At 46.6% G+C, this 25,304-nt stretch overlaps 1 protein-coding gene across 1 annotated transcript; it reads right to left on the minus strand.

Annotated features, from left to right (window-relative positions):
• Positions 1-20,425: 20,425 nt before the first annotated feature.
• On the minus strand, positions 20,426-22,625 carry CLDN5 (claudin 5). Its single transcript, XM_079957235.1, has one exon. It carries the CDS (start codon positions 22,461-22,463, stop codon positions 21,798-21,800), a length of 666 nt encoding a protein of 221 aa, XP_079813361.1. The 5' UTR covers positions 22,464-22,625; the 3' UTR covers positions 20,426-21,797.
• Between the last annotated feature and the right edge of the window lie 2,679 nt (positions 22,626-25,304).

Raw genomic sequence — 25,304 nt, forward strand, 5'->3', positions numbered from 1 at the left:
ATTACTCTATTAATCTTCCAGTTATCCATGGCTTATTTTACCGTTATTGTATATATGCCATGTTTTAACACCACATTTTGCATCTGAAAATATATTTATATACTACTTTTAGAAATAGTTCCCCCCACGAGATTTCAAATAAACACAAACCAAGCAACATTAAAAGCAAAGGAAACAACATAAAAACAGTAAAAATCAATCATAAGAATCCTGATGCACTTAAAGGGTTTTCAGCAACCTCTTAAAAAGAGAAAGAGGGACCTTGGTGAACCTCTTTTAAGAGAGAATTCTACAACTTCAGTGCTGCTATGGATGAGTTGTTCGCCAGTTATCTCTTTTACGAATGATGGGTCAGACATCAAAGCCTCTAATGGCAATCTCAAGGCTTGTTCAAGTCCCAGTATATGGAAGGGGGCCCTAAACTAACTTGGTTTAGGGCTTTAAAGAATCTACTCCAGGTCTCAATTTTAGCTGCAGGCATGTTTGCCCACCCAGGCACTTCTGGGCAAACAATTTGCCTGGCTAGCACCGAAACAATCATTTTGAAAACTTTTAATAGCAGCAATCCAGATGTTGCTCTGGCAACAGGAACATCCCCTGAGCAAAGATCTACTAAAGGGTACTCTGCCATCAGAAGAAGGGAGGAGTTTCCACCCCTTTTCCTTTCCCCCATGTCACCTTCCATACTATTCAATAGAATATCAAGCTGCCCCAGCAGATTTTTAGGGTACACAGGGCTTTAGAGGGGAGGCATGAATTGATTATAATTGTCTCCTGATTGCGCCAGTAAGATTTCTCCACAGGATCAAAAGCTTTCCGTTGGTGGCAGCAGCTCTTATAGTGGGAGAGAGAGACTGAATCTCAGGCAATTATTCCATGCCTCGCCCAACTACATGTGTTTGATGCAATAGGTTATAAACCTTTTATAACATTACTGGGGAAGCACAGCCAGATGGGCGGGGTATAAATAATTTATTATTATTATTATTATTATTATTATTATTATTATTATTATTTTCATAACATTCCTTCTGGGAAAGTGACATTACTAGGAAATTACCAGAATGATGTAGCTCTCCTAGTGAATGTTGGAAAATGGATGCTTTGAGGTGCCAGTGTGCATTTTCCTCCTACATTCTTCCATCCAATATGAAAAAGAATTACCTTTATTTCTTCAGACTCAACTCTTTATCGTTCAGAGGAGGCAGGTTTGAGAGCACTGAACTTTCTTTTGTGGAAAAATTATAGTATTCTTTATAGTTGTATGTTCATGTTGATGTTTTTGGCTTCGGCTGGAAGTTTAAAAAACAAAATAGTTAAGGCACTAACAAATCAGCTTATGCCCTATTATGCATCTGCATTCCATTTTGCGGTGTCTGAATGCAAAAAGAGACATTCCCAAAGGATTATGTAGGAGCTGCCAAATATTTTCCCCCTGCACACAATACTTGTTTGCTGTGATAGACAATTCTTAATTATTTGCTGTACTTATTAGGTATGTTGAGATTTAAAGGGGGGTGAAAAAAGCTAAGAAATTCTCCATTCTGTTTCATGTTGCGAGCTGGCCAGTTGACTCATTAATGGGAACAGTGGCTCATGTATGGGGAATGGGCAGAGATGCATTGTGTGAGGTGTGAACTAGGTGCCTTCACCTGAACGTGTGTATTGTTGTTATTTCTAGACTTTCCAATAGGATAAGGATACCTGATAACCTGAGAAGGATGCACATTGAGCTGGTTCGGGTATAATGCTGGTTCAGGTGTAAGCAAACATGCACCTTGGGAATGCGGCCTCCCAGGAGCAATTCTGTTGTAGAACTGTGGCTAAAGCATCAGACGATGGGGAGCCCCACATTCAAATCCCCACTCAGCTGTGATATTCACTGGGTGACTTTGGGTCAGCCACAGTCTTTTGGTCTTAGGCAAGGGAAAGAAGTACCATCCTTAGTTCTTTTGAGGAAAGCCAGGAGAGCAAGAAATATAGATAAATAATTTCCCCAACCTTAACCCAGGACCTAGAACCTGTTTCAAACTACAGTGGTACCTCGGGTTAAGAACTTAATTCGTTCTGGAGGTCTGTTCTTAACCTGAAACTGTTCTTAACCTGAGGTACCACTTTAGCTAATGGGACCTCCTGCTGCCGCCACACAATTTCTATTCTCATCCTGAAGCAAAGTTCTTAACCTGAGGTACTACTTCTGGGTTAGCGGAGTCTGCAACCTGAAGCATCTGTAACCTGAAGTGTCTGTAACCCGAGGTACCACTGTATGGTTAAATACCCTGCTTTAGAAACAAACAAAAAATGGTTGGCACTAAGCGGACAGAATTCATAGCCACAGTTAAAGAAATTGTTCTGGGAAGCAGAGAGCATTTGAGTACGGAACATGCAAGCATGGCTCCCAAGTTTCCTAACAGCTTAGCAGGGAGCCAGTGCATGGATCCACAGCCTTAGGTGTAGTCTGTGCAAACTGTAGTTGAGGTGGTGAACCTCATCCATTGGTGAGAGTTCTCATAACTGAATGCTATTCGCATACTGTGGCATGCTATCATGTGACAAGTGCATGAGAAGCCCCAGTGTTCAGTGGACTCCAATAGCATCTACAGCAGGAGTCCCGAAAGTTTTTCAGCAGGGGGTCAGTCCACTGTCCCTCAGACCTTGTGGGGAGCCAGACTATATTTTTTTTGGGGGGGGGTGAATGGCAGCGGAGGGACGATGAGCGACGTGCAAAAGGGCTCTGGAGAGGGGCTGCTTTAGATGGTGGCCGCTCGAGAGGGGTGCTTAGCTAACTGCGGCTCCTGTGTCTTGCAAATGGTGGTGGCAGTGGGACAATGATGAGCGGTGTGCGAAAGGGCTCCGGAGAGGGACTGGCAGCAACAAAGCCCAGCCCCCTTCCTCCTCTAGGCAGGGCGGGGAGAAGCCAGGAGGAGGGAGGAGGAGGAGGCTCCACCGTGAGAGGGAAAGAACTCTTGCGCTGGCGATCCACGCTGTGATTCCCGGACTGTCCGCGGGTCGGATTTAGAAGGCAATTGGGCCTGATCCGACCCATAATCTAGAGTGTAGATTCTACACCAGCAAAAGTAGTCACATTTTTTAGCCCTTGGGCATAGGGTAAGGAAGCATTTAAAATTGTGCTTTGCTTGCCTCTAGGCCAACCGGTTTTGACAGTTGTGCATTAAAAGTCTGGATGGAAAATTACTTCATTGGCCACAGTTTTCTATCTTGCAAAAAATAAAATAAAAAAATCACACTTGGAGACCAACACTGATTCTGGACAGAAGCCTTAAAATACAGTGCGTCCTTAAAAACTTCTGGCATTCTAGAAATATAAATTTTGCCAACAGGAAACATTAATAAGTGTTAAGTACTAGAAGGACAATGTGAATTCAGTGGGGGGAGCCCTTTCCTTGATTGCAGGCTGAGCTCCAGTCATTGCAAGTATTTCAGTTCCATAACTACCACTTGTAATTTGGCACAGTGAAAGAAGTGAGTCAAAGACCAAATATTAATTATCCTGGCTGTTTTGGGGAAGCACACGGCTTCTGATTCCCAAGAACATCGATAGTAACTTAACCAGGCCTTCCGGAACCTCTCTAAGTAAATGCTCTGCTTCTACAGACACCCCTTTTTAATTGCACCTCTGCTGCCTTTTAGGAGTTTTCTTGGCTGTGACTCTAGAGTGAATGACTGATGTGTTTAATAAGAAGAAAGCTTTCCATTGGAGGTTTCTGTGAAACTTTTGAGATATTTAATTTTGTCAACCCATTCTTGGAAAAAGGCTACTTTCTGCAGAATTTTCTCAACTATGCGCCACCAGTCTTGTTGCAATTTTCATTTCCCTTGCCACCGTCCCTCACAATGATGCTTAGTCCGGTACATTTCGGAGGATGTGAAATGGAGCCCAGGCTGCCAACATAGGCACCTTTATAGCAGCAGCAAAAAAATTAAAATCCTTCAGGGGGAAAAGAGGTAGTTACTGCCACTGAGAATTTGTTGGAGAATTTATTCTCCTCTGTGGAGAAGTTCATTAAAACAGTTCGCCCTGCCCTTTCCATTTCTCAGCCCACAAATAGGGTGGAAAGAAGGAAGCCGTGGCCGTTGGCTTAATGTCTTGGCTTTTTCTGAGACTGTTGACCTAGGGCTGCCATATTTCAAGAAGTGAAAATCTGAGCTCAGATGGGAAGCTGAAGTTAGTGGAAGGCTTTCTGGTTTGTTTGCTCACTTGCATCAAGAAGAGGAGCAAAGGGGCTGGATGCTGAGCCACATCCCAACCCAACTGATGTCTGTTCCAAACCATTGGTGAGATACAGCAGTTATGATTTATCTGGTATTTATTTAAGCAAACAAACTTTCTTCCAGCTTTTATATTAGTGGATGGATGGAGAGTAAATTAATGCAGCACACACAAGGCAAAGAGCCTTCACGAATGTATGAATAGTAGAGGGAATGCAACTTGCAAAGTGATCCCAGGAATGAAAAATATAAATGTTAAAAGCATATCCCTGAGAGTATTGGAGAGTATGCTAGAATGAACACAGTGGCCCTGTGCAACAACATACTTTAGCCATCATCTGCTAAAGGCAGTAGTATACCCAGGTTTCCAGAGCAGACGAGATACCTTTATGTGGCATAATTGCTCCTGTTCCTTTGCTGGTACTTTTTCTTTTTTCTTTTTTAGCTTTAAATCAAATGAAAACAAACCAAGCACTGCCTGTCTCCCTGAATTCCTTCCAACTCAATGGCAGGTGTCTCCGCTCTTCGCCTGACAAGCTCGAGTGACTGATTAAATGAAAGTAAATTCCCCGGAGTTAAATGGTGGAAAGAGGCTTTTTGTTTTTAATGGGCAGAGGTATTTGGATCTCCCCTCTCTGCGATGGAGTTGGATCCAGACTATCTTAGGTCCCATTGACGTGGTGTATGTGCTTCATACTCTGAACAACCCGTGAGGCAGGTTTTGCTGAGAGACAACGGTGGACCCAAAGTTGCCCAGTGAGTTTCATGGCTGAGAAGATTTGAACCCTGGTATTTCAGGTCCTAAAGGGTAAAGGGACCCCTGACTATTAGGTCCAGTCGTGGCCGACTCTGGAGTTGTGACACTCCTCTCGCTTTACTGGCCGAGGGAGCTGGCGTACAGCTTCCGAGTCATGTGGCCTGCATGACTAAGCCGCTTCTGGCGAACCAGAGCAGTGCGCGGAAACGCTGTTTACCTTCCCGCCAGAGTGGTACCTATTTATCTACTTGCACTTGGAAGTGCTTTCGAACTGCTAGGTTGGCAGGAGCTGGGATAGAGCAACGGGAGCTCACCCCGTTGTGGGGATTCGAACCGCCAACCTTCTGATCGGCAAGCCCTAGGCTCTGTGGTTTAACCCACAGCGCCACCCATGTCCCTATTCCAGGTCCTAATCAAACAATAATCACTACACCATTGTTGGAAAAGGTGGTCAGTCAGCTATTGTGGTTCTGAGACAGAAGCCTTTAAAAGTGAAAAGCAAGACCTTGAATTGGGCAGAGAAATGTATAAACAGCCAGTACAGTTATGCTCATACTGGCGCCATAAGTCCTGACCGCCTACTTTCCACCAGCAGTGCGACTCACTGCATTCTGCACCGGCTGTAATTTTTGAACCAGCACATGGCAGTCTAGGGCTGGCCTTTTTAAAGGCTTAGGAACCCTGAAACCATCAGGTGGGAGCAGCCGACTTTCCCATCCTGGAGGAGTGTGGTTCGCAATCCCAAGCTTCCTGCAAAGTCTCACTGAAGAGCAGGTCATGCCTCATCATTAAAAGCATGGCAGGGCGTGGAAACCGTCAGGACGCTTTTGTTGCTTCCATCCAGTTCTGAGCATCTTGAACTCCTAAATCGTGACTACTGAACTCTGTCTGCTGCCAAGCCTGTACTGTAACTGACCTGAATAGAGATCTGTTTATTATTTGCACATAGGAGCCTCTGTCTGCATGGGTGGGGCAGGAAGTGGGGCACTATGAGGCCTGCCTTCCACTTTCTACTCTGCATCCTGTGTGATTGTTGGTAACTGGGTGCCAAACTATTCCTCTGCTTCCACAGTATACTACACAGTACAGTGGTACCTCGAGTTAAGTACTTAATTCGTTCCGGAGGTCCGTTCTTAACCTGAAACTGTTCTTAACCTGAAGCACCACTTTAGCTAATGGGGCCTCCTGCTGCCGCCGTGCCACCAGAGCACAATTTCTGTTCTCATCCTGAAGCAAAGTTCTTAACCCGTGGTACTATTTCTGGGTTAGCAGAGGCTGTAACCTGAAACGTATGTAACCCGAGGTACCACTGTATGTGGGAATCCAGTTTCCAGCTGATACACAGCGGTGAAGAAAGCCCGCCCCCCAAAGCAACAACATGAGCAATCAAAATACAGTGGTACCTTGGTTTATGAACTTAATCTTTTCCAGAAGTCCATTCTTAAACCAAAACTGTTCTTAAACTGAGGCGCACTTTCCCTAATGAGGCTTCCCACCTCCGGTGCCCTTCCACCATTCAGATTCTGTTATTAGACCGAGGTAAAGTTTGCAAACCGGGACACTACTTCCGGTTTTGTGGAGTTTTTAAACCGAATAGTTCATAAACAGGGCTGTTCTTAAAATGAGGTACCACTGTATACAGAAAAAGAGCTAATGGGGGATGTAACAGAAGCAAATCTGGCTTGATTTTCTGAGATCAGGAGGGAATCTCAGTATCTGTGTATAGTATATAGTCAATGGACTTCTTCCTAGCATGTGAAGTGAAATAGAGAACAATGGCTCTGGGCCCATTGCCTCCCCACATCCTAAATTTGTTTAGCAAGGCACCTACTTCTTCAGGCAGTGTAAGCAGCTAGGCATTTCCTGAAAGGGCAGCAGTCCTGCATTGTAAGAAGACCAAGTGATAGGTTTCACCCTGAAGACTGGAGGTAGAAGATTCCCTGAAAAGTCTTGCAAAAGAAGAGAAAATGGAAGGTGTTCTACATAATTATGTTTGTGAAACATAAATGCACAATAGATGCTCCTTCGTTGCTCGCAATACACAGTCTTGCAAGGAACCGCTTCTGTCGAACGGATTTGGCATTAAAAGGTGGAACCTTTGCTAAGTAAGAATTAAGTGATGCTCTCTCCAAATAGCACATCACCTGCTGTTGTGACCGATGCACAAAATGTGAACCAGTGTTATCACTGGTCCCCGTTGGACATTCCCTTTGATGCTTTTCGTGATGGATGATGCAGCTCCCCTACCTTTTTTAAAAAGTCTCCTTTTAAGTGGAAATATACGATGATTCTGTGTACTCCTGCTGTGCCTTAAACAATCATTTACAACCAGTTCCTGATGCCAAGGAAACCTACCAAGAGACCTGCTGCATCAGCCCAGTGATTCATCTAGTCTAGCTTCCTGTGGGGCAGAAGAGCCCATGAGATGTTCCTGGGAAGCTCACAGTCGGGACATGAAGGCAACTGCCCCCCTGGCCTTGTTCTCAGCAACTGGAGCTTAGCAGCACAACGCCTCTTTGTCTGGGAGCTTTATCTGAGTCACTGACACCCTTTTCCTTACAGGAGTTTGCCCAGTTCTCTTTCAATGCTATCTAAGCCACAGTAGCTGCCCCCACAACTTGTGATGGTGGCTTCCATAAAAATCACACATAAGATAAGAACATAAGAGCTTTCTAGATCAGGCCAATGGCCCATCTAGCCCAACCTCTTATTTTCACGGTGGCTAACCAGATGGAGGGACGCAGGTGGCGCTGTGGGGGACGCAGGTGGCGCTGTGGGTTAAACCACAGAGCCTAGGGCTTGCCGATCAGAAGGTCAGCGGTTCGAATCCCTGCGACAGGGCGAGCTCCCGTTGCTCGGTCCCTGCTCCTGCCAACCTGGCATTTCAAAAGCACCTCAAAGTGCAAGTACCTTCCGGCGGGAAGGTAAACGGCTTTTCCGTGCACTGCTCTGGTTTGCCAGAAGCGGCTTAGTCATGCTGGCCACATGACTTGGAAGCTGTACGCCGGCTCCCTCGGCCAATAAAGCGAGATGAGCGCCGCAACCTCAGAGTCGGCCACGACTGGACCTAATGGTCAGGGGTCTCTTTACAGTGGTGCCCCGCAAGACGAACGCCTCGCAAGACGGAAAACCCGCTAGACGAAAGGGTTTTCCGTTTTGGAGGCGCTTCGCAAAACGAATTTCCCTATGGGCTTGCTTCGCAAGACGAAAATGTCTTGCGAGTTCCTGCGGGGTTTTTTCCCTTTTCCCCCCCTTTTCCTAAGCCGCTAAGCCGCTTAACAGCTGATCCCTAAAAGCCGCTAAACCGCTAATAGCGCTAATCCGCTAAGCTGTCAATGGGCTTGCTTCGCAAGACAAAAAAACCGCTATACGAAGAGCCTCATGGAACGGATTAATTTCGTCTTGCGAGGCACCACTGTACCTTTAACCAGGTGGAAGCAGGGCCTGAGCACAAGAGCCCCCACTCCCCACTCCTGTGGTTTCCAGCAACTACGATTCAGAAGCATTCCTGCCTCTGATAATGGCTGCAGAGCAACAGCCATCATGGCTACTAGCCATTGACAGCCTAGTCCTCCATGAATGTGTCCAATCTTTTTCAAGCCATCCTAGCTGGGGATCACCACTGCCTCCTGTTAGGAGTGAGTTCCATAGTTTAACTGTGATGTGTGAAGAAGTGCTTTTGTTTGTCCTGAACCTCCTGCTGGTCAGTTTCATTGGATGATCTAGTACAGGGTTTCCCAAACCTGGCTCTCCAGCTGTTGTTGGACTACAACTCCCATCATCCCTAGCTAGCAGTGGTCGGGGATGATGGGAATTGTAGTCCAAACATTGCTGCAGACCCAAGTTTGGGAAACCCTGATCTAGTATTATGGGGGAGAGAGAAAACCACTTTCCACTTTTTCCACTTTCTTTCCACCACGTAATTTTATAAATGTCTGTTGCCACATCCCTGCTTATTTGCTTCCCTCCACCACCAGACCTTCATTCTACACTTAAAAAAACAATGGTCCAAATGCAATCCTTCTAAAAATCTTTATCCCAGCTGCTGTCTGCTGGACTTGAATCGATTTTATGTATGGGCCGTTATTGCTTGAAACTGTTTTTATACTTATAATTGTTTTGTTCTAACTGTTTTTACATATGTTATTGTAAATTGCTTCGGGGTGTCTGGCGGGAAGCAATTCGTAAATGAAATAAATCATCACCATCATGGGTTGTTTTTTTAAAAATCCCTTACGAGGCCATTCCTGGATTCCTGTAAATCTCTCTAAGATTTAACTTCTAAGAACTCTGAACAGGAACTGAAATTTGAAGCGTGACACTAACAAAATGTTGAAGAAGAACCAAAAAGGCAAAAATAGGAATGGGTGATTAAACAGGGATCATAAATTTGGGAGCCTTAAGTGAGACTTGTACTTGTGGAGTTCTCCTTTTCAATGTGCCAGCCAGCAGTCATTGCTTTTTCATTTGCTCTCCCATCCCTTCCTCCCCACAACAGACACTCAGCATCAACTAAGTTTCCACCCTGCAAATTTTTATATCACTTCTATAACCCCTGAGGTTATCTCAACCTCTTGTGTGTGAATGGTGCCCTTTTGGTTACATCAGAATCAATGCTCCAATGACAACTTTGCTAAGCACTTTATAGGATCCTTTCAGCCTAGTCTCCTGAACTGCTAGCTTTCAGTGTGCAGCCTTAGTTCTTCTAGGGAGGACCATTCAGCCATGTGAGCCCCACCCCCAGGTTCATAACATAGTTCATCCTAGACACTTTTAATCTGTGAGAACCAGGCCTGCATACAAGATAGTTTCATGTATTTGAATCAATCACTAGCTTTATCCGGGGTAGTAAAATCAGTCTACCAAAAGAGGTGGCATTGGAACAGGAGTGCCATGGGTGCCGTGCAGCGTGCATGGCCCTGGCACTGAAATTTGTGGGTGCCCGGCCCCTTCATGGGGAATTTTGTGGGTGCTTGGGCACCCAGGGAGTAGGTGCCTATGTATAGGAATATATAAAAAGGTAGGGGGAAATAAAAGGTAAAGGACCCCTGGACAGTTAAGTCCAGTCAAAGGTGACTATGGAGTTGCGGCACTCGTCTTGCTTTCAGACCAAGGGAGCCAGCATTTGTCCACAGACAGCTTTCCGGGTCATGTGGCCAGCAGGAGTAAACCGCTTCTGGTGCAACGGGACACCGTGACGGAAACCAGAGAGCACAGAAACACCATTTACCTTCCCATTGCAGCGGTACCTATTTATCTACTTGCACTGGCGTGCTTTTGAACTGCTAGGTTGGCAGGAGCTGGGACAGAGCAACGGGAGCTCACCCCTGTGACGTTAACATATGAGAGTGCTGGAGGTGAACTAGTTAAACAGGTTACTCAATCAGAACCCAGGGAGTGGAGTCAGAGGGACTATAAAACCAGCTATGGGAGGGCCGAAGGGGGGAAGTTCGTTGGGAGTTGGGTGGTTGGTTGGAGTGGGAGTGAATTGGGATAGAGTCTGTGGGTAGGTTGAGTTAGTGTAGCGAAATAAGCTGAGTCAGGAACAGTTAGGAGCTAGGAAGACAAGTAAACATCTGAGAGGTGGTTTAGTGAGTGAGAGCAGGTAGCGAAAGTTATAGGTCTGGATAGGCACTCTATGATTGTAATTGACCGATGCCGTTTATGAAACCACACGCTTGTTAAACTGCAATAAATAAACATAAGTTTATGTTCCAATTTAACCCTGACTGGACTCACTATTGTACCAGGTAGGGCCTGGGTGGCGGCAGCGAGAAATAAAGTGGTGGTACAGGGATCAATAGACGGTGAAACGTCCGGGGACCCTGTGTGATCGCTACAGCCCCGTCGTGGGAATTTGAACTGCCAACCTTCTGATCGGCAACCCCAAGAGGCTTAGTGGTTTAGACCACAGCGCCACCATGGATATAGCTTACACCAAGTCAGACCACTGGTCCATTTAGCTCAGTACACTGACTGGCAATGGCTCTGCAGGACTTCAGATGGGATGCTCCCATCTCTACCTAGAAATGCCAGAGATTGAACCTGGAATCCGCTGCATGCAAAGCACATGCTCTTATCTCTGGGTTGCTGCTCTTCCCTAAGTATTAACTCCCACGGGGGCTGCTGTGCTAACTGGATAGAGTACTCACCACAGCTGCATTTGGGTGTTATATTTAAAAGGGGAGGGGGGACAAGAGAAGGAAGATGTAAGCAAAACAGGCAACATGCTAACAGTGGGCTGTATCTTGGCAGCCGCTTCCAGAGAAATAATAGCAGGAAATATGGCAAGTATAAATTGCTCTAATCTTTTGACAAGTCTTGCTTGTTCATTTCTGCCTTCTGTTTCGAGATAGCAGCTGGGTTTATTTATACTGCGAAATGAAAGATTGCTATTGTCACCGTTAAAGGTCTATAATGGGTAGATTAGAGTAAAGGTTATCCTGGCTAATGCAACAGATATCCTACTTCTAATAAAAGTGATGCAGACAGGATATCCAGCAGGAGAACGCTATGAAAAGACCTTCAGAAAAGTCCTTTGCCATATGAAAGATGCTGCTGAAACAGATACAGAAACGGCTTCCAGAGAAGTGGCTTTCATTTACTCATTTTCAGCAGGAGTCAAGAGACCTGACATGATGTCTTTATACTAAAAATCTAAAGAAAATCAGAGGGGGAAGGGGTTTCGCAGTCAAGAACTCTTGGGAATCCCCAAAGTTTCAAAGAACTTCCCATATTCTCAAAAGCTGCAATTCCAACAATTCTTTAAAAAGAGGTAGTTCCACAAATTGCTGCCCTACACCCAGTAAGGAGATCTTGGGTTTTCATGTTTGCTGTTTGGAGTTAAAATGCTGACAGGAGCTGAATGGAAAATTGAATTCCTGCTGGAGAAGCACACTGAGACTCTTGAGTTTGGAAAATAATACAGCTACATTTATTGTAGGAAATACATAACTTGATAGAGGAAAGATCTTCGTTCTAACTAAGGTGATGATGATGCACTGATCCTTCCCTGCTCTTGCATCTCAGATGGAGAGAGATTCAAAAGAGAGATGTCTCACAAGAGAGGCATAGAAAAGAAGGAAGAGGAAGTGAAGTCAGCACCCCTAAGAGTACAGTATAAGGTTCACATGGCAGGAAGTTCAGCAGGTCAGCTCAAGAAGGCAGCCAGCATTTGTTTCCCCCTCCCTGGTTCAGGAAGTGGGGATGTGCAGCATGTGTGTCTGAACTTCTAGCCACACTGAATTACGCTAAATGGGATACACATTTGAATTTATTTATAGGAGATAGGTACTGTGGTTGCATGGAGCAGATGACCTCTTAAATACTTTACAATCCTATGATTCCGTGATCTCATAAGAGCCCTGCTGGGGCAGTCCAATGACCCATCTAGTCCAGGATCCTGTTCTCACAGCGGCACACCTGATGCCAATGAGAAGCACACCAGGAGGAGGAGCGTGGGTGGCTCTGTGGTCTAAACCATTGAGTCTCTTGGGCTTGCCAATCAGAAGGTCGGAGGTTCGAATCCCCACAACGGAGTGAGCTCCCATTGCTCTGTCCCAGCTCCTGCTAACCTAGCAGTTCGAAAGCACGCCAGTGCAAGTAGATAAATAGGTACCGCTCCAGCGGGAAGGTAAACGGCGTTTCTGTGCGCTCTGGTTTCCGTCATGGTGTTCCGTTGTGCCAGAAGCGGTTTAGTCCTACTGGCCACATGACCCAGAAAGCTGTCTGTGGACAAATGCCTGCTCCCTTGGCCTGAAAGCAAGATGAGCGCTGTAACCCCATAGTCACCTTTGACTCGACTTAACCGTCCAGGGGTCCTTTGTTGTTTAGTCATTTAGTCGTGTCCGAATCTTCGTGACCTTATGGACCAGAGCACGCCAGGCACTCCTGTCTTCCACTGCCTCCCGCAGTTTGGTCAAACTCATGCTGGTAGCTTCGAGAACACTGTCCAACCATCTCATCCTCTGTCGTCCCCTTCTCCTTGTGCCCTCCATCTTTCCCAACATCAGGGTCTTTTCCAGGGAGTCTTCTCTTCTCATGAGGTGGCCAAAGTATTGGAGTCTCAGCTTCAGGATCTGTCCTTCCAGTGAGCACTCAGGGCTGATTTCCTTAAGAATGGAGAGGTTTGACTTTCTTGAAGTCCATGTGACTCTCAAGAGTCTCCTCCAGCACCATAATTAAAAACCAGGGGTCCTTTACCTTTACCTTTATGCAAGGAGGACATGAGCAGAAGAGTGGAGATAAACAGTGGAGCTAAAACATGGTCCTTGTGTCTAGGAGTCACTGATAGCCTTACCTTTCCTGACTCTGTCTAATACCCTTTAGAATTTAAGAAGAGTCTTCCTAGACCAGGCCAGTGGCTCATCTAATCCAGCCCCCTCTTCTCCCTGGGGCCAACCAGATGTCTACTGGAAGCAGGACCCAGGCACCAGGACCTATTTATCTACTTGCACTCCCTCAAAACGTTTGGAAGCCGCTGTTTTACAGCCTCTCGCTTCTTTTGTGATTCTGTTTGAGGCAGCAAAAGAAGAAGCCTTCTGACTCACAAAAGGAAACAATAAATGCAACAAACAAAGCAGACTTTTTGAAGCTTTGAAAAACGGAACGGGATGCACAGGTCTTTGAGTGAACGCGACTTCTTTCCCTGTACCGGACTGAATTCATAGCACCTCAAACCTTGCATTCCTCCTCTGCAAGAACGCCAGGCCAAAAGCTGCTTAATGTGCACAAAGGATCCGGGGAAGCGGGGAGACAGGAAAACTGTACGTTGTAAACAAGATCCTAAAATGCCACAAGACAATGCAAACTGTTGGGACTGATTCATTGCAGAAAGCCTTGCTCCGTGTTTAAGGGGCAAAATGGTATAACAAGCTCCGGTAGCCAAGCAACTTCATAGCCTTCCCAGTTGCCATGGGGACTTTTATCCATGACGTACTGGCTGAAATTGTCCTTCCCTTGTAACTGAAGACTGTAGTAAGGAGGGGAAGAGGTCAGACAGACAGACCCCTCCTGCAGAGGAATCTAAATGAACAAACTTCCATCAAGAACATGCAAAGGTTTGTTGGGGTTCGATGGCCTTTTGACCAGAAACATACAATTTATGTAGTTTTGCCATGGACCCATGATCTTGTGGTAACACAGAGATGGGCTTCTTCCACCAGTGGTACCAGTGCTGTGGAATGCCCTCCCCTGCTGAAATAAGAGAAAATCTATTGGAATTGGCAAACTCCTGGCAGTTATCTTTCCACAAGGGCCAACACTGATGTCGAAATCCAGCATCTCCTGAGCTCTGCAAGTGCAGCTTTCTCCCGATTGAAGTGCAGAGTGTTTGAGGACCAGGACATTCTCAGGGAAACCAAAATGCTTGTTTACAAAGCTATTGTACTACCAACCTTACTGTATGCTTGTGAAACACAGACCACTTATAAACGCCATCTCCAACTCCTCAAAAGATTCCCTCAACGGTGTCTCCAAAATTTTTTACACATCACTTGGGAAGACAGGCAACTAATGCCAGTGTACTGGAAGAAGCAAAGATCAGCAGTGTCAAAGCAATGATTCTTCGACATCAACTTCATTGGACTGGTCATGTTGTGTGGATGCCTGATTATTGTCTTCCAAAGCAACTACTCTATTCAGAACTTAGAAATGGAAAGCATAATGCTGGTGGGTCAACAGAAGAGGTTTAAAGACTGTCTCAAGGCAAATCTTTAAAAATGTAGTATAAACACTGACAACTGGGAAACACTGGCCTGCAAGTGCTCCAATTGGAGAACAGCCTTTACCAAAGGTGTCATGGGCTTTGAAGGTGCTCAAACTCAGGATGAAAGGCAGAAAAGTGCTAAGAGGAAGGCACGCTTGGCAAACCTTCACCATGATCAAGTCCCACCCAGAAACGTATGTCCCCACTGTGGAAGGACTTGTGGATCCAGAATTGGCCTCCACAGTCACTTATGGACTCACTGTTAAAACCGTGTTTATGGAAGACAATCTTACCTGGCTACAAGTGATCGTCAAAGAAGAAGAAGAAGCTCCTGGCTCTTGTAGATACACCTGTTTAGACCAACATTCTCCTGAACTTGAACTTCTTGACCAAGTTGTTTTAATTGCTCTTTTAAATGTTTAAATTGATGTGCTTTTTTACTACCTTGTTGTCTTGTATATTTTAATTGTGGATGTTTTTAACGTTTGGATGGAATTTCAGTGGGTCTACTCGGGAGTAGAATTTTGTTGGAAGCAATCCTCTGGGATTTCCCACCGACAGAAGCCCGTGCAAGGACTTAAACTGGTGCAATGGGGCTTTCCCCTCTGTGCACCCCATTGGCTCTTGGAGAGGGGTCTGCAGGGGGGAAAGAGGGCAGGTTGGTCCATCAGGCAAGCTGACGGAGCAATCTGCTTAGCACTGTGTTGAATTCCTCCTATTGTTTTGAATGGCGTTTTAGGGTTGCACACTTCCTTTATATGTTGTGATATGGCAATATAGCAATACTTTTACAAACAATAAGTAAACTTAGGAGTACAGTTGGGCAATATGTTGATATATTGTCCAAAACCAGTTCCAAGTCCATATTGTGATAGCGGTTTCATACTTTTTGACCTGGCAATATATTCCAAATCGTGTGTGTGTGTGTGTGTGTGTGTGTTATGCAGAAATCACAATGTGGGGAAAACCGTGAAGCCAGTCAATGCCTCTGGCCCAGTCGCCTTCTAAATCCGGCACGCGGACGGTCTGGGAATCAGCGTTTTTTTTACATGAGTACAGTGGTACCTCAGGTTACAGACACTTCAGGTTACAGACCCCGCTAACCCAGAAATAGTGCTTCAGGTTAAGAACTTTGCTTCAGGATGAGAACAGAAATTGTGCTCCGGAAGCACGGCAGCAGCAGGAGGCCCCATTAGCTAAAGTGGTGCTTCAGGTTAAGAACAGTTTCAGGTTAAGAACGGACCTCCGGAACGAATTAAGTTCTTAACCTGAGGTACCACTGTAGTAGAATGTGTGCTTTTATTTAAAATGCATCTCTGGGTTATTTGTGGGGCCTGCCTGGCGTTTTTACATGAGTAGAATGTGTGCTTTTATTTAAAATGCATCTTGGGGTTATTTGTGTGGCATAGGAATTCATTCTTCCCTCCCCCAAAAAATATAGTCTGGCCCCCCCACAAGGTCTGAGGGACAGTGGACTGGCCCCTGCTGAAAAAGTTTGCTGACCCCTACATAAGAGTTTTGCAGGTTGCAGGCACAGGATGGGGAGGAAATCAGGTTTTGCGCGGGAAAACAAATCAGGTAATGTTGTGAACAGCAATGTGAAACCTAGGTTGAAACACAGCCGGGGTGGGTTGGGGGGAAATGACCTCATTGTGCTTCGAGCTGCTAATGTGCACATGCCTTTAGTCTTCAAGGTGCCGCAAGGCATTGTGTGTGTTTATGGTATCATTGTAAGCTACTTTGATTGTGTTATGCTATATAAAAAAAACATGCAATGCAATTGTTAGCTTAGAATGGGGTGGAGGAGCCTGGAGTATTCTCCAAAGAGCAGATGCAAGGCAAATACATCTGTGGACAGGAAGGGGAAATGCTGCCTTAAACATCCTGTGACTGAGCGTTTCCTTTTCCTCTTTGCCTGCTGACTGGGTAATTTCCGCTTTGTTGACCCAGCCAGGTTTGAAGTAGATTTGCTGTGGGGTTTCATCTCGAGGGTCTGGTCAAAATCCATCACTTTAATAATAATAATAATAATAATAATAATAATAATAATAATAAAATTTTAAAAAAATATATTTATATCCCGCCCTCCCCAGCTGAAGCCGGGCTCAGAGCTGCTAACAACAATAAAATAATACAGCATTCTAAAATCAATTCATTCTAAAATCAGTTCAAATCAAATTGATGGCAACCATTGGGCTAGAGTTCTATGAGGATTACAGAAGGAGAGGGTCAGGTTGTGCCTTGGCCAAAGGCCTGGTGGAACAGCTCTGTCTTGCAGGCCCTGCGGAAAGATGTCAAATCCCGCAGGGCCCTAGTCTCTTGTGACAGAGCGTTCCACCAGATCGGAGCCACAGCCGAAAAAGCCCTGGCTCTGGTTGAGGCCAGCCTAACCTCTCTGTGGCCCAGGACCTCCAGGATGTTCAGGAGAATTCAATGGCTTTGAAAGACAACTAGACAAATTTGTGGCTACTTGTGGCTAGCCACAAGGACTAAGCTCTCTGCCTCCACAGTCAGAAGAAGGAGGAGGAGGAGGAGGAGGAGGAGGAGGAGGAGGAGAAGAAGAAGAGTAGTAGTAGTTTGGATTTGATATCCCGCTTTATCACTACCTGAAGGAGTCTCAAAGCAGCAAACATTCTCCTTTCCCTTCCTCCCCCACAACAAACACTCTGTGAGGTGAGCGGGGCTGAGAGACTTCAGAGAAGTGTGACTGGCCCAAGGTCACCCAGCAGCTGCATGTGGAGGAGTGGAGACGCGAACCCGTTTCCCTAGATTACGATTCTACCGCTCTTAACCACTACACCACACTGGCTCTCAGAGGCAGCGATGCTTCTGAATACCAGTCGTTGGAACCCACAGGAGGGAGAAAGTCCTCTTGTTCTCAGGTCCTGCTTTTGAGCTCCCCACAGGCATCTGGTTGGCCACTGTGAGAACAGAATGCTGGACTAGATGGTCCACTGGCCTGATCTTTCAAGGCTCTTCTTATATTCTTAGAAATACCAAACAGGAATATGTCTTTATCTCGTCTGGCATGAAGTGGAGAGGCATGGAGTGACGACGTTCGAAACAGGAAACTGACATTTTTGCAAAGGATTTCTAGCTTGCATTAATATTATTTTGTTTTATTCATTTATCAAAGTGTTTCTTCACCGCTCTTTCGCAGAACATCGGGGTAGTGCACAGAGACAATAAAAACATTTTAAAACAACAGGAAGAGATCATTAAAAGGACATTTTAAATCATTGCACAGGCCTACCAGCAATGAAGGGTATAGAATTGTTGGAAGGGATCACAAAGGCCATTTAGCCCAACCGTCTGCCAGTGCAGGAAATCGAATTTATATGGCAACCCTACTTGTGAAATCCTCTAAGCATGAGTTTCCACGAGTGCAACTATTGCATTAGATTCCTCCAGGGAGCAGCATTAAATCTACCCTTCTGTTAACAGACAGAGAATGTTGAATACAGTCCTGGTTATTAGTTTTTAACCTCAAAAATTTACAGCTCACTTTTCAGCAAACCACTTCCAAGATGCCCCTGTTCATGCCAATCTCTTTTTCTGGACTGGGTTGCCAATAATGTGTGTGTGTAGTGTAGTGTAAAAAGAGTGACAAATAATGGTATGACTTGGCTCAGAATCTCAGCAAACACCTGTGTGTGTAACCAACAAGAGCAACCTTTCATGGACCCTACACCATGAAAAATGATGCCTCTCTGGAAGACCGTCTTGGAAATTGACAGTGATGTCTGAGCTTGTGGCAGGTGATAGAGGAGGATCCAAATCTACTAACTCATAAGAAGCCAGTGCCTCAAATTTACTGCCTATCCATTTCACTGGATGACCCAGACTTTGACAATGAAGGGAGAGAAAGATGCCGAAATTTCTAGCCACTTAGAAACACGGGCAGCTGCCTTGTACAGACTCAGACCATTGGTCCACCCAGCCCAGTATTGTCTATATTGACTGGCAGTGGCTCTCTAGGGTTTCGGACAGACTCTTCATAGAATCAGAATTGTAGGAGTTCAATCCCTGGAGATGCCAGGGATTGAACCTGGGACCTTCTGTATGCAAGGCAGATGCCCTACCACTGAGCTACAGTCCTTCCCCCACTTTTCTGCATGCCTAAAATCTTATCATCCCCACCAGTGGTCTCTCCCCTAAACTGAAAAACCCCAAATGCTTGACTTTCTTTATCGGACAGGTGCTCCAACGCTTTTGTCATACTGGTCGCTCTTTTCTGTATATTTTCTACTTCTGGCACCATCCTTTTCAGCCTAAGGCAACCTTTGGTTCCATCTGTCTTTTGCAGGGCTACAATGTTCATCAACCCCATCCAACACAGCCTGATGAGAGTTGTAGTCCAAAACAGCTGGAGGGTACAGTCGTACCTTGGTTCTCGAACAGAATGCGTTCCAGCAGTCCATTTGACTCCCAGAACCATTTGAAAACCAAGACGTGGCTTCTGATTGGCTGCAGGAGCGTCCTACAGCCAATCGGAAGCCAAGGAAGCTGTGCTGGATGTTTGGCTTCCGAAAATAGTTCGAAAACCACAACCCTCACTTCTGGTTTTCCATCATTCTGGAGCGGAAACGTACGAGTTCCAAGGCGTTCAGTAAGCAAAGTGTGACTGTACCAGGTTGGCAAAGACTGTATTAAGGGATAAGACATCTATACTGTCCTGAAGTCACGACCTGCTGCCACATCTATTCTTTTGGATAGATTTGTAGCTGTTCCAGCAAAGAGCTGTAGCAATTTTACTCAGCGGAAACATTTGTTACGTTCTACGCAACTTGTTTTCTTGTAACATGCATTCAAACCTGGAGTTTTAACAATAGTTTCCCTTCTGGCATTTGAATCATACGAAAGAAAACCCACCTTTTCCTGGAGGAATTGTGCCCCGGCCCACAGAGAAAGGCATGTGAACAACAAAAGAGATGCCAGTTTCATGCCCTGAAGAATCAGACGCACAGAGGTCGGTTGGCGGCTATTAAAATCGGAGCGTTGAGCTTGCAGCCCACCCGCCCCCACCCCTGCCGGATTTGAACTAATCTCCTTGCACCGCCAAGCAGGGCTTTGAAACTAAACAAATACTCAGCACCCAGAATGAAAAACAACTTGAGGCTGAGGAAGGCTGGGCTAAGTTTCAAAAGAGTCGGACAGCAGCCACAAACACACACAAAGGTTGCAGAGGGAAAGCGTTGGTCTCTCTCCTGCTAGCCTACTCTCAAAATTATGTCTTAAACCTGTTAGGACATTGACAGGCAACCTCTTTTACTTGAACATTCATCCCCATTTGTTTGCAAGGAGGGTAGAGGACTTTGCGTCAATGGGATAGTACCATCCCAGAGTTTCCAGTGCATTTTCCTGTCAGTTTCCTGCGCTTTTTGCACTTTCGTCTAGCTTGCAAGTTTCCCGTTGGGACATCTGGTTGGCCACTGTGAGGACAGAAGACTAGACTACATGGGTTATTGGCCTGATCCTCTAGGGAAGTAGGTTTGTTGCACAAGGAGACCTCCCATTTGATTATCACTGCGCGACCTGAACCTGCCTGGGCATGACTGGATCCCACCCCAAAATAGCCACAGTCTGAAAGTGCTTTTACCCCATCTGGGTTGTTCCTACAGAACTAAAGGAAGCAGCAAGAAAGACAAAAGGAACCCAATTCGGCTTCAGGGACACTTGGTAAACATGAGCAGATACGGTTTCCCTCCTTTAAAATGACCAAAAAACCACCATGCAGTTGTAATATTTATATAAATATACACAATATATAAAACAGTTGACGATCTTGGATTCGAAAACACTGCTCAGAACAACAGATTAAGTTTAGGTTACAAAACGGTAGAATCCAGTACCAGTCTTGACTCCTGTGTCAACCCCACCGAAATGATCGAAGCTTATGCAAAAGCAAGGCTGTAAATTAAGAGTGCAATGTAAACGAAAAAAAGAAAAATTGGGAATTGAAACCTTGAAAAACTGATTACTTGACCAGACTTTTGGAACCGGGATGGATTTTTATTTAGAGGCAAAAATACTGACACGGTCATTAATAAAAAATAAATCCAAGTGTGAAATTCTCCTCCTTATCACACAGCTTAATAGTTAACAACATACACTGAAAAGTTTTTTTAAAAAACAAAACCCAACACTTTTAAGGCAGGTGTGTAGGGAGGAAATCTTACCCTATGAGTGCCCTGCCCTTTGAACACAGGGAAGCAGTGGCGTAGCGTGGGTTGTCAGCACCCGGGGCAAGGCATGTAATTTGCGCCCCCTAACCCCGAGTGAACCAGGTAGGGGCAGAGAGCTGCGTGTGCGAGCGCCCCCCCAGATGTTGCGCCCGGTGCCGTCGGCCCCCCCTTCACCCCCCACGCTACGCCACTGCAGGGAAGCTCTGACCCTCAAGCCAGCCTTTGCACAATCCCACTGACTTCACATCTGGCCGAACTGAGACCACTTGGGATCACAGCCATACTCCAGTTTTACTCCAAAGATGCAAATTCGAGGAGCCATTAAAAAAAACCAATTCTAAAACGATCTATTACTCCTGCAATGCTTGCTCAGCGTTTAATACCCGGCGAATCCCTTTGGATCATTTGAAACAGTACAAAACGAGGCAACCCCCCCTCCCCAACCCGGAATATTTACAATCAGGATGACTTTCCCAAGGCTAACCAAACACATGTTTTCTTTTTTCTTTTTGCCCGGCTTGATTTAGAGTGCAAATTCTCCCATTTACATATAATTTAAAAGAAGCAGACCGTGTGTGTGTGTGTGTTCCCACCCGAAGCTTCCAGTTCAGAAGCGACGGCACGAAATCGGTACAATTTGGGGATCCAAAAAAACAACAACCCCAAAACCCAGAGGAGTCCTAAATGCAACGGAGAGTTCCTGGGCGCGATTCCTTTTCTTCGCAAAAGAGAGTTTTCTTGGGAAGAAGAGACAAAAGCAGTTTAAAAGGGAGAGGGGAGGGAGGGCGCGCTGGTCTTCTGCCAAGGCGATCGCCCCTCGGAAACTCGACGCGCCAACGCCGCCGCCGCTCCTCCCCGCGAAGTCCCCGCTGCGCTGGCTCCGACGGCCGCCGTCGAAGTTCCCCTGCCGGGCTCGCCTTCAGACGTAGTTCTTCTTGTCGTACTCCCCGTTGGAAGTGGCGGCGTTGGTGGCGGGCCTCCTGGGAGCCGAGTACTTGACGGGGAAAGCCGAGGGGTCTCCCTTGCGGGCGCAGGAGCAGCAGATGAGCGAGCCGCCCACCATCAAGAGCGCGGCGGCGGCCCAGCCCAGGTACAGCGCCGCGCCCATCTCCCGCTTGCGCGACGACGGCACCGAGGGGTCGTAGAAGTTGCCGATGACGATGTTGGCGTACCAGCAGGGCGGGATGAGCACCAGCAGGCCGCAGGCCACGAAGAGGCCGCCGCCCACCGCCGCGATCAGGTCCTTGGCTTTGCCGGGGCGCACGCAGTTGGTGCACTGCGCGCCCACCACCGTCACCAGCAGCGCCACCAGCCCCAGCAGCGCCCCGATGACCATCAGCGCCCGGCCGGCCTGGGTCTCGGGGCTGAGCGCCAGGATGGAGTCGTGCACCTTGCACTGCATCTGCCCCGTGCTCTGCACCACGCAGTTCATCCACAGGCCCTCCCAGGTGCTCTGCGCCACCACGATGTTGTTCTCGATGAAGGCCGACACTTGCCACATGGGCAAGCCGGCCACCACGATGGCCCCCAGCCAGCCCAGCAGCGACAGCGACAAGCCCAGGATCTGCAGCGCGGCGGACGCCATCCCGGCGTCTGGCCTCGACGGCGCTTCTCCAAAGACGGGGTGGGATCTGACCTCTGGATCTCCTCTCCTCCGGATCGCCTCTTTCAGCCTCGCTTCTCCTTGTGTCTCCCGGTGCTCCTGCAAGCCCGCTCTGCCGCCTAAGTCTCCTGGAGAAGCCGCCCCGACGTGCCTCTTTATAGAGGCGGCCGCGATGCCCGGGCAGGCGGACCCTGGCTGCCCCCGCCGGAGGGCCTCCCCCGCCCAGGCGCGCCGTAGCCAATCGGGAGAGGGCAGCGGCCCCTCGCAGCCAATGAGGGGGCTGCGAGGCAGCGGTTGAAACAGGGCAACACAAAGACGCGTGCGAGTGACTCACGGTTTGACGGGGCGGGAGGGAACGGAAGCCGCTCGCCGCCCGCTCCTCATCCCCTTGTGACTTCGGTGGGGAAAGGGTGCGATGGGGCAAAGGTACTTCCCAAGGTTTAGAAAAGAAGGGGGGAGGCTCCGTCTGTGCCAGGGAGGTCGCTTGCGTCCCGTGTGAGACGTGCGCCAGACAGGGAGATAGAGAAGCTCCCGTTTGAAATTCTGCCAGTCAGTGTTGGAAATGCACCAGTGGTCTGACTCCGTATAAGGCAGTTTGTCTGTTCTTGCGAAGACTAGAGTCCAAAATTACCTGCTTGCACCAGTGGGGAGAAATCTTTCCCTCTGAGGAAGAACTTACTGCTTTTAAACATTTGGTTTAATTTTTTGTACAGTCATACTTCCAGTTACTGATGCTTCAGGTTATGCGTTTTCGGGTTGCGCACCGTGCCGAACCCAGAAGTACCGGAACCGGTTACTTCTGGGTTTTGGTGCATGCGCAGAAGCGCAAAATTGTGCTTTGCACATGCGCAGAAGCACTGAATCGCGACCCACATGTGCGCAGACACGGCGGTGCGGGTTGTGAACGTGCCTCCCGCACGGATCACGTTCACAACCCGAGCGTCCACTGTATTTCTAGACTGCTTTCCATTCAAAGCAGATGACAAACAATAGCATTATAACAAAAAACTGATGTGGAAGTGTGTAGAACAAAATTTAGGGTTGGGATTCGAACCGCCGACCTTCCGATCGGCAAGCCCAAGACGCTCTGTGGTTTAGACCTCAGTGCCACCTGCACCCATGAAACAACAAAAACTGATGTGGAAATGTGGAGAACAAAATTTAGGGTTGGAGAAATGCATAGAAACTGAAATTGACAGATCTGTCCATCCCTAGTTAGTAAATAAGTACTAATTATTGGAACCTTTTAATGAGGGTGAAAGAGGAGAGTGCAAAATATGGTCTGAAGCTCAACATCAAAAAAACGAAGATCATGGCCACTGGTCCCATCACCTCCTGGCAAATAGAAGGGGAAGAAATGGAGGCAGTGAGAGATTTTACTTTCTTGGGCTCCATGATCACTGCAGATGGTGACAGCAGTCATGAAATTAAAAGACTCCTGCTCCTTGGGAGAAAGGCGATGGCAAACCTAGACAGCATCTTAAAAAGCAGAGACATCACCTTGCCGACAAAGGTCCATATAGTTAAAGCTATGGTTTTCCCAGTAGTGATGTATGGAAGTGAGAGCTGGACCATAAAGAAGGCTGATCGCCAAAGAATTTATGCTTTTGCATTATGGCGCTGGAGGAGACTCTTGAGAGTCCCATGGACTGCAAGAAGATCAAACCTATCCCTTCTTAAGGAAATCAGCCCTGAGTCGTCACTGGAAGGACAGATCCTGAAGCTGAGGCTCCAATACTTTGGGCCACCTCATGAGAAGAGAAGACTCCCTGGAAAAGACCCTGATGTTGGGAAAGATGGAGGGCACAAGGAGAAGGGGACGACAGAGGACGAGATGGTTGGACAGTGTTCTCGAAGCTACCAGCATGAGTTTGACCAAACTGCGGGAGGCAGTGGAAGACAGGACTGCCTGGCGTTCTCTGGTCCAGGGGGTCACGAAGAGTCGGACACGACTAAACAACAACAACAACTAATTATTGGTTGTTCAACCAAATGTTACTCTTCTGTTAGCCTTTATCTTTTGCCAGACGGTACTTAAGAGTTACTGCAGCAGAGGAACAGAAGGCAAAATTGTTTTAAGAACACCTAATCCCCACTGACTATCAAGGAAGGCGGGGGATCATGAAAGGCAAATATTGCATTTAGTAAGCATCTCCCTCCCATTGCTTGTTAGGACAAACTCTTAGATCTTTCGAGATGTATCACTTTGGAAGATGAAAAATATACAGCCCAAGTGAAGTTTTGTTACTCAGCCCTAAACCGATTTAATCCCACGGCAACTCATCAAGCAGAATCAAGTGGTGATATTATAATTCTCTATACACATCTACTGAGAAGTAAGTTACGTACTTTGTGGTTTTTCTAAATATATTTTTCCATTTTACAATATTCAACAATAACTATAAATCACACACAAATCCAATAATGTTTTCTGCTGCTTCCCTCACTCATCTTCTGGGTTTCTTATTTTTCTATCAAATTCTTACTGCATATGTTAATTTATCCTTTTTACCCATTTGTCCTTTTTAATTCCCTTAGCATCGTTACTGCTTGTGTTTATATCAATCCTGCTAATGTTTCTAATTGGTAACAGTTTGTTTTCATATGTATTCAATAAATTTTCTCCATTCTGCTACAAAGTGTTTATCATCCTGATCTTTTAACCTTCTGGTATTCTCTGGTATCTCTTAACCTCTCTGCGTATTCCATCCATTTTAGTTGCCAATTGCCTCATTTTGGTGTCGGTTCCTTTTTCCAGTTTTGTGCATATATCATCCGGGCAGTTGTGGTAGCATACATAAATGGTTTTTTCCCTTATCTTTC

This window comes from Podarcis cretensis (assembly GCF_951804945.1).
Source record: "Podarcis cretensis genome assembly, chromosome: 16".
Taxonomy (NCBI): domain Eukaryota; kingdom Metazoa; phylum Chordata; class Lepidosauria; order Squamata; family Lacertidae; genus Podarcis; species Podarcis cretensis.

Excerpts from the sequence above, each read along its gene's own strand:
- CLDN5 (XM_079957235.1), bottom strand. The coding sequence starts at position 22,463 with ATGGCGTCCGCCGCGCTGCAGATCCTGGGCTTGTCGCTGTCGCTGCTG.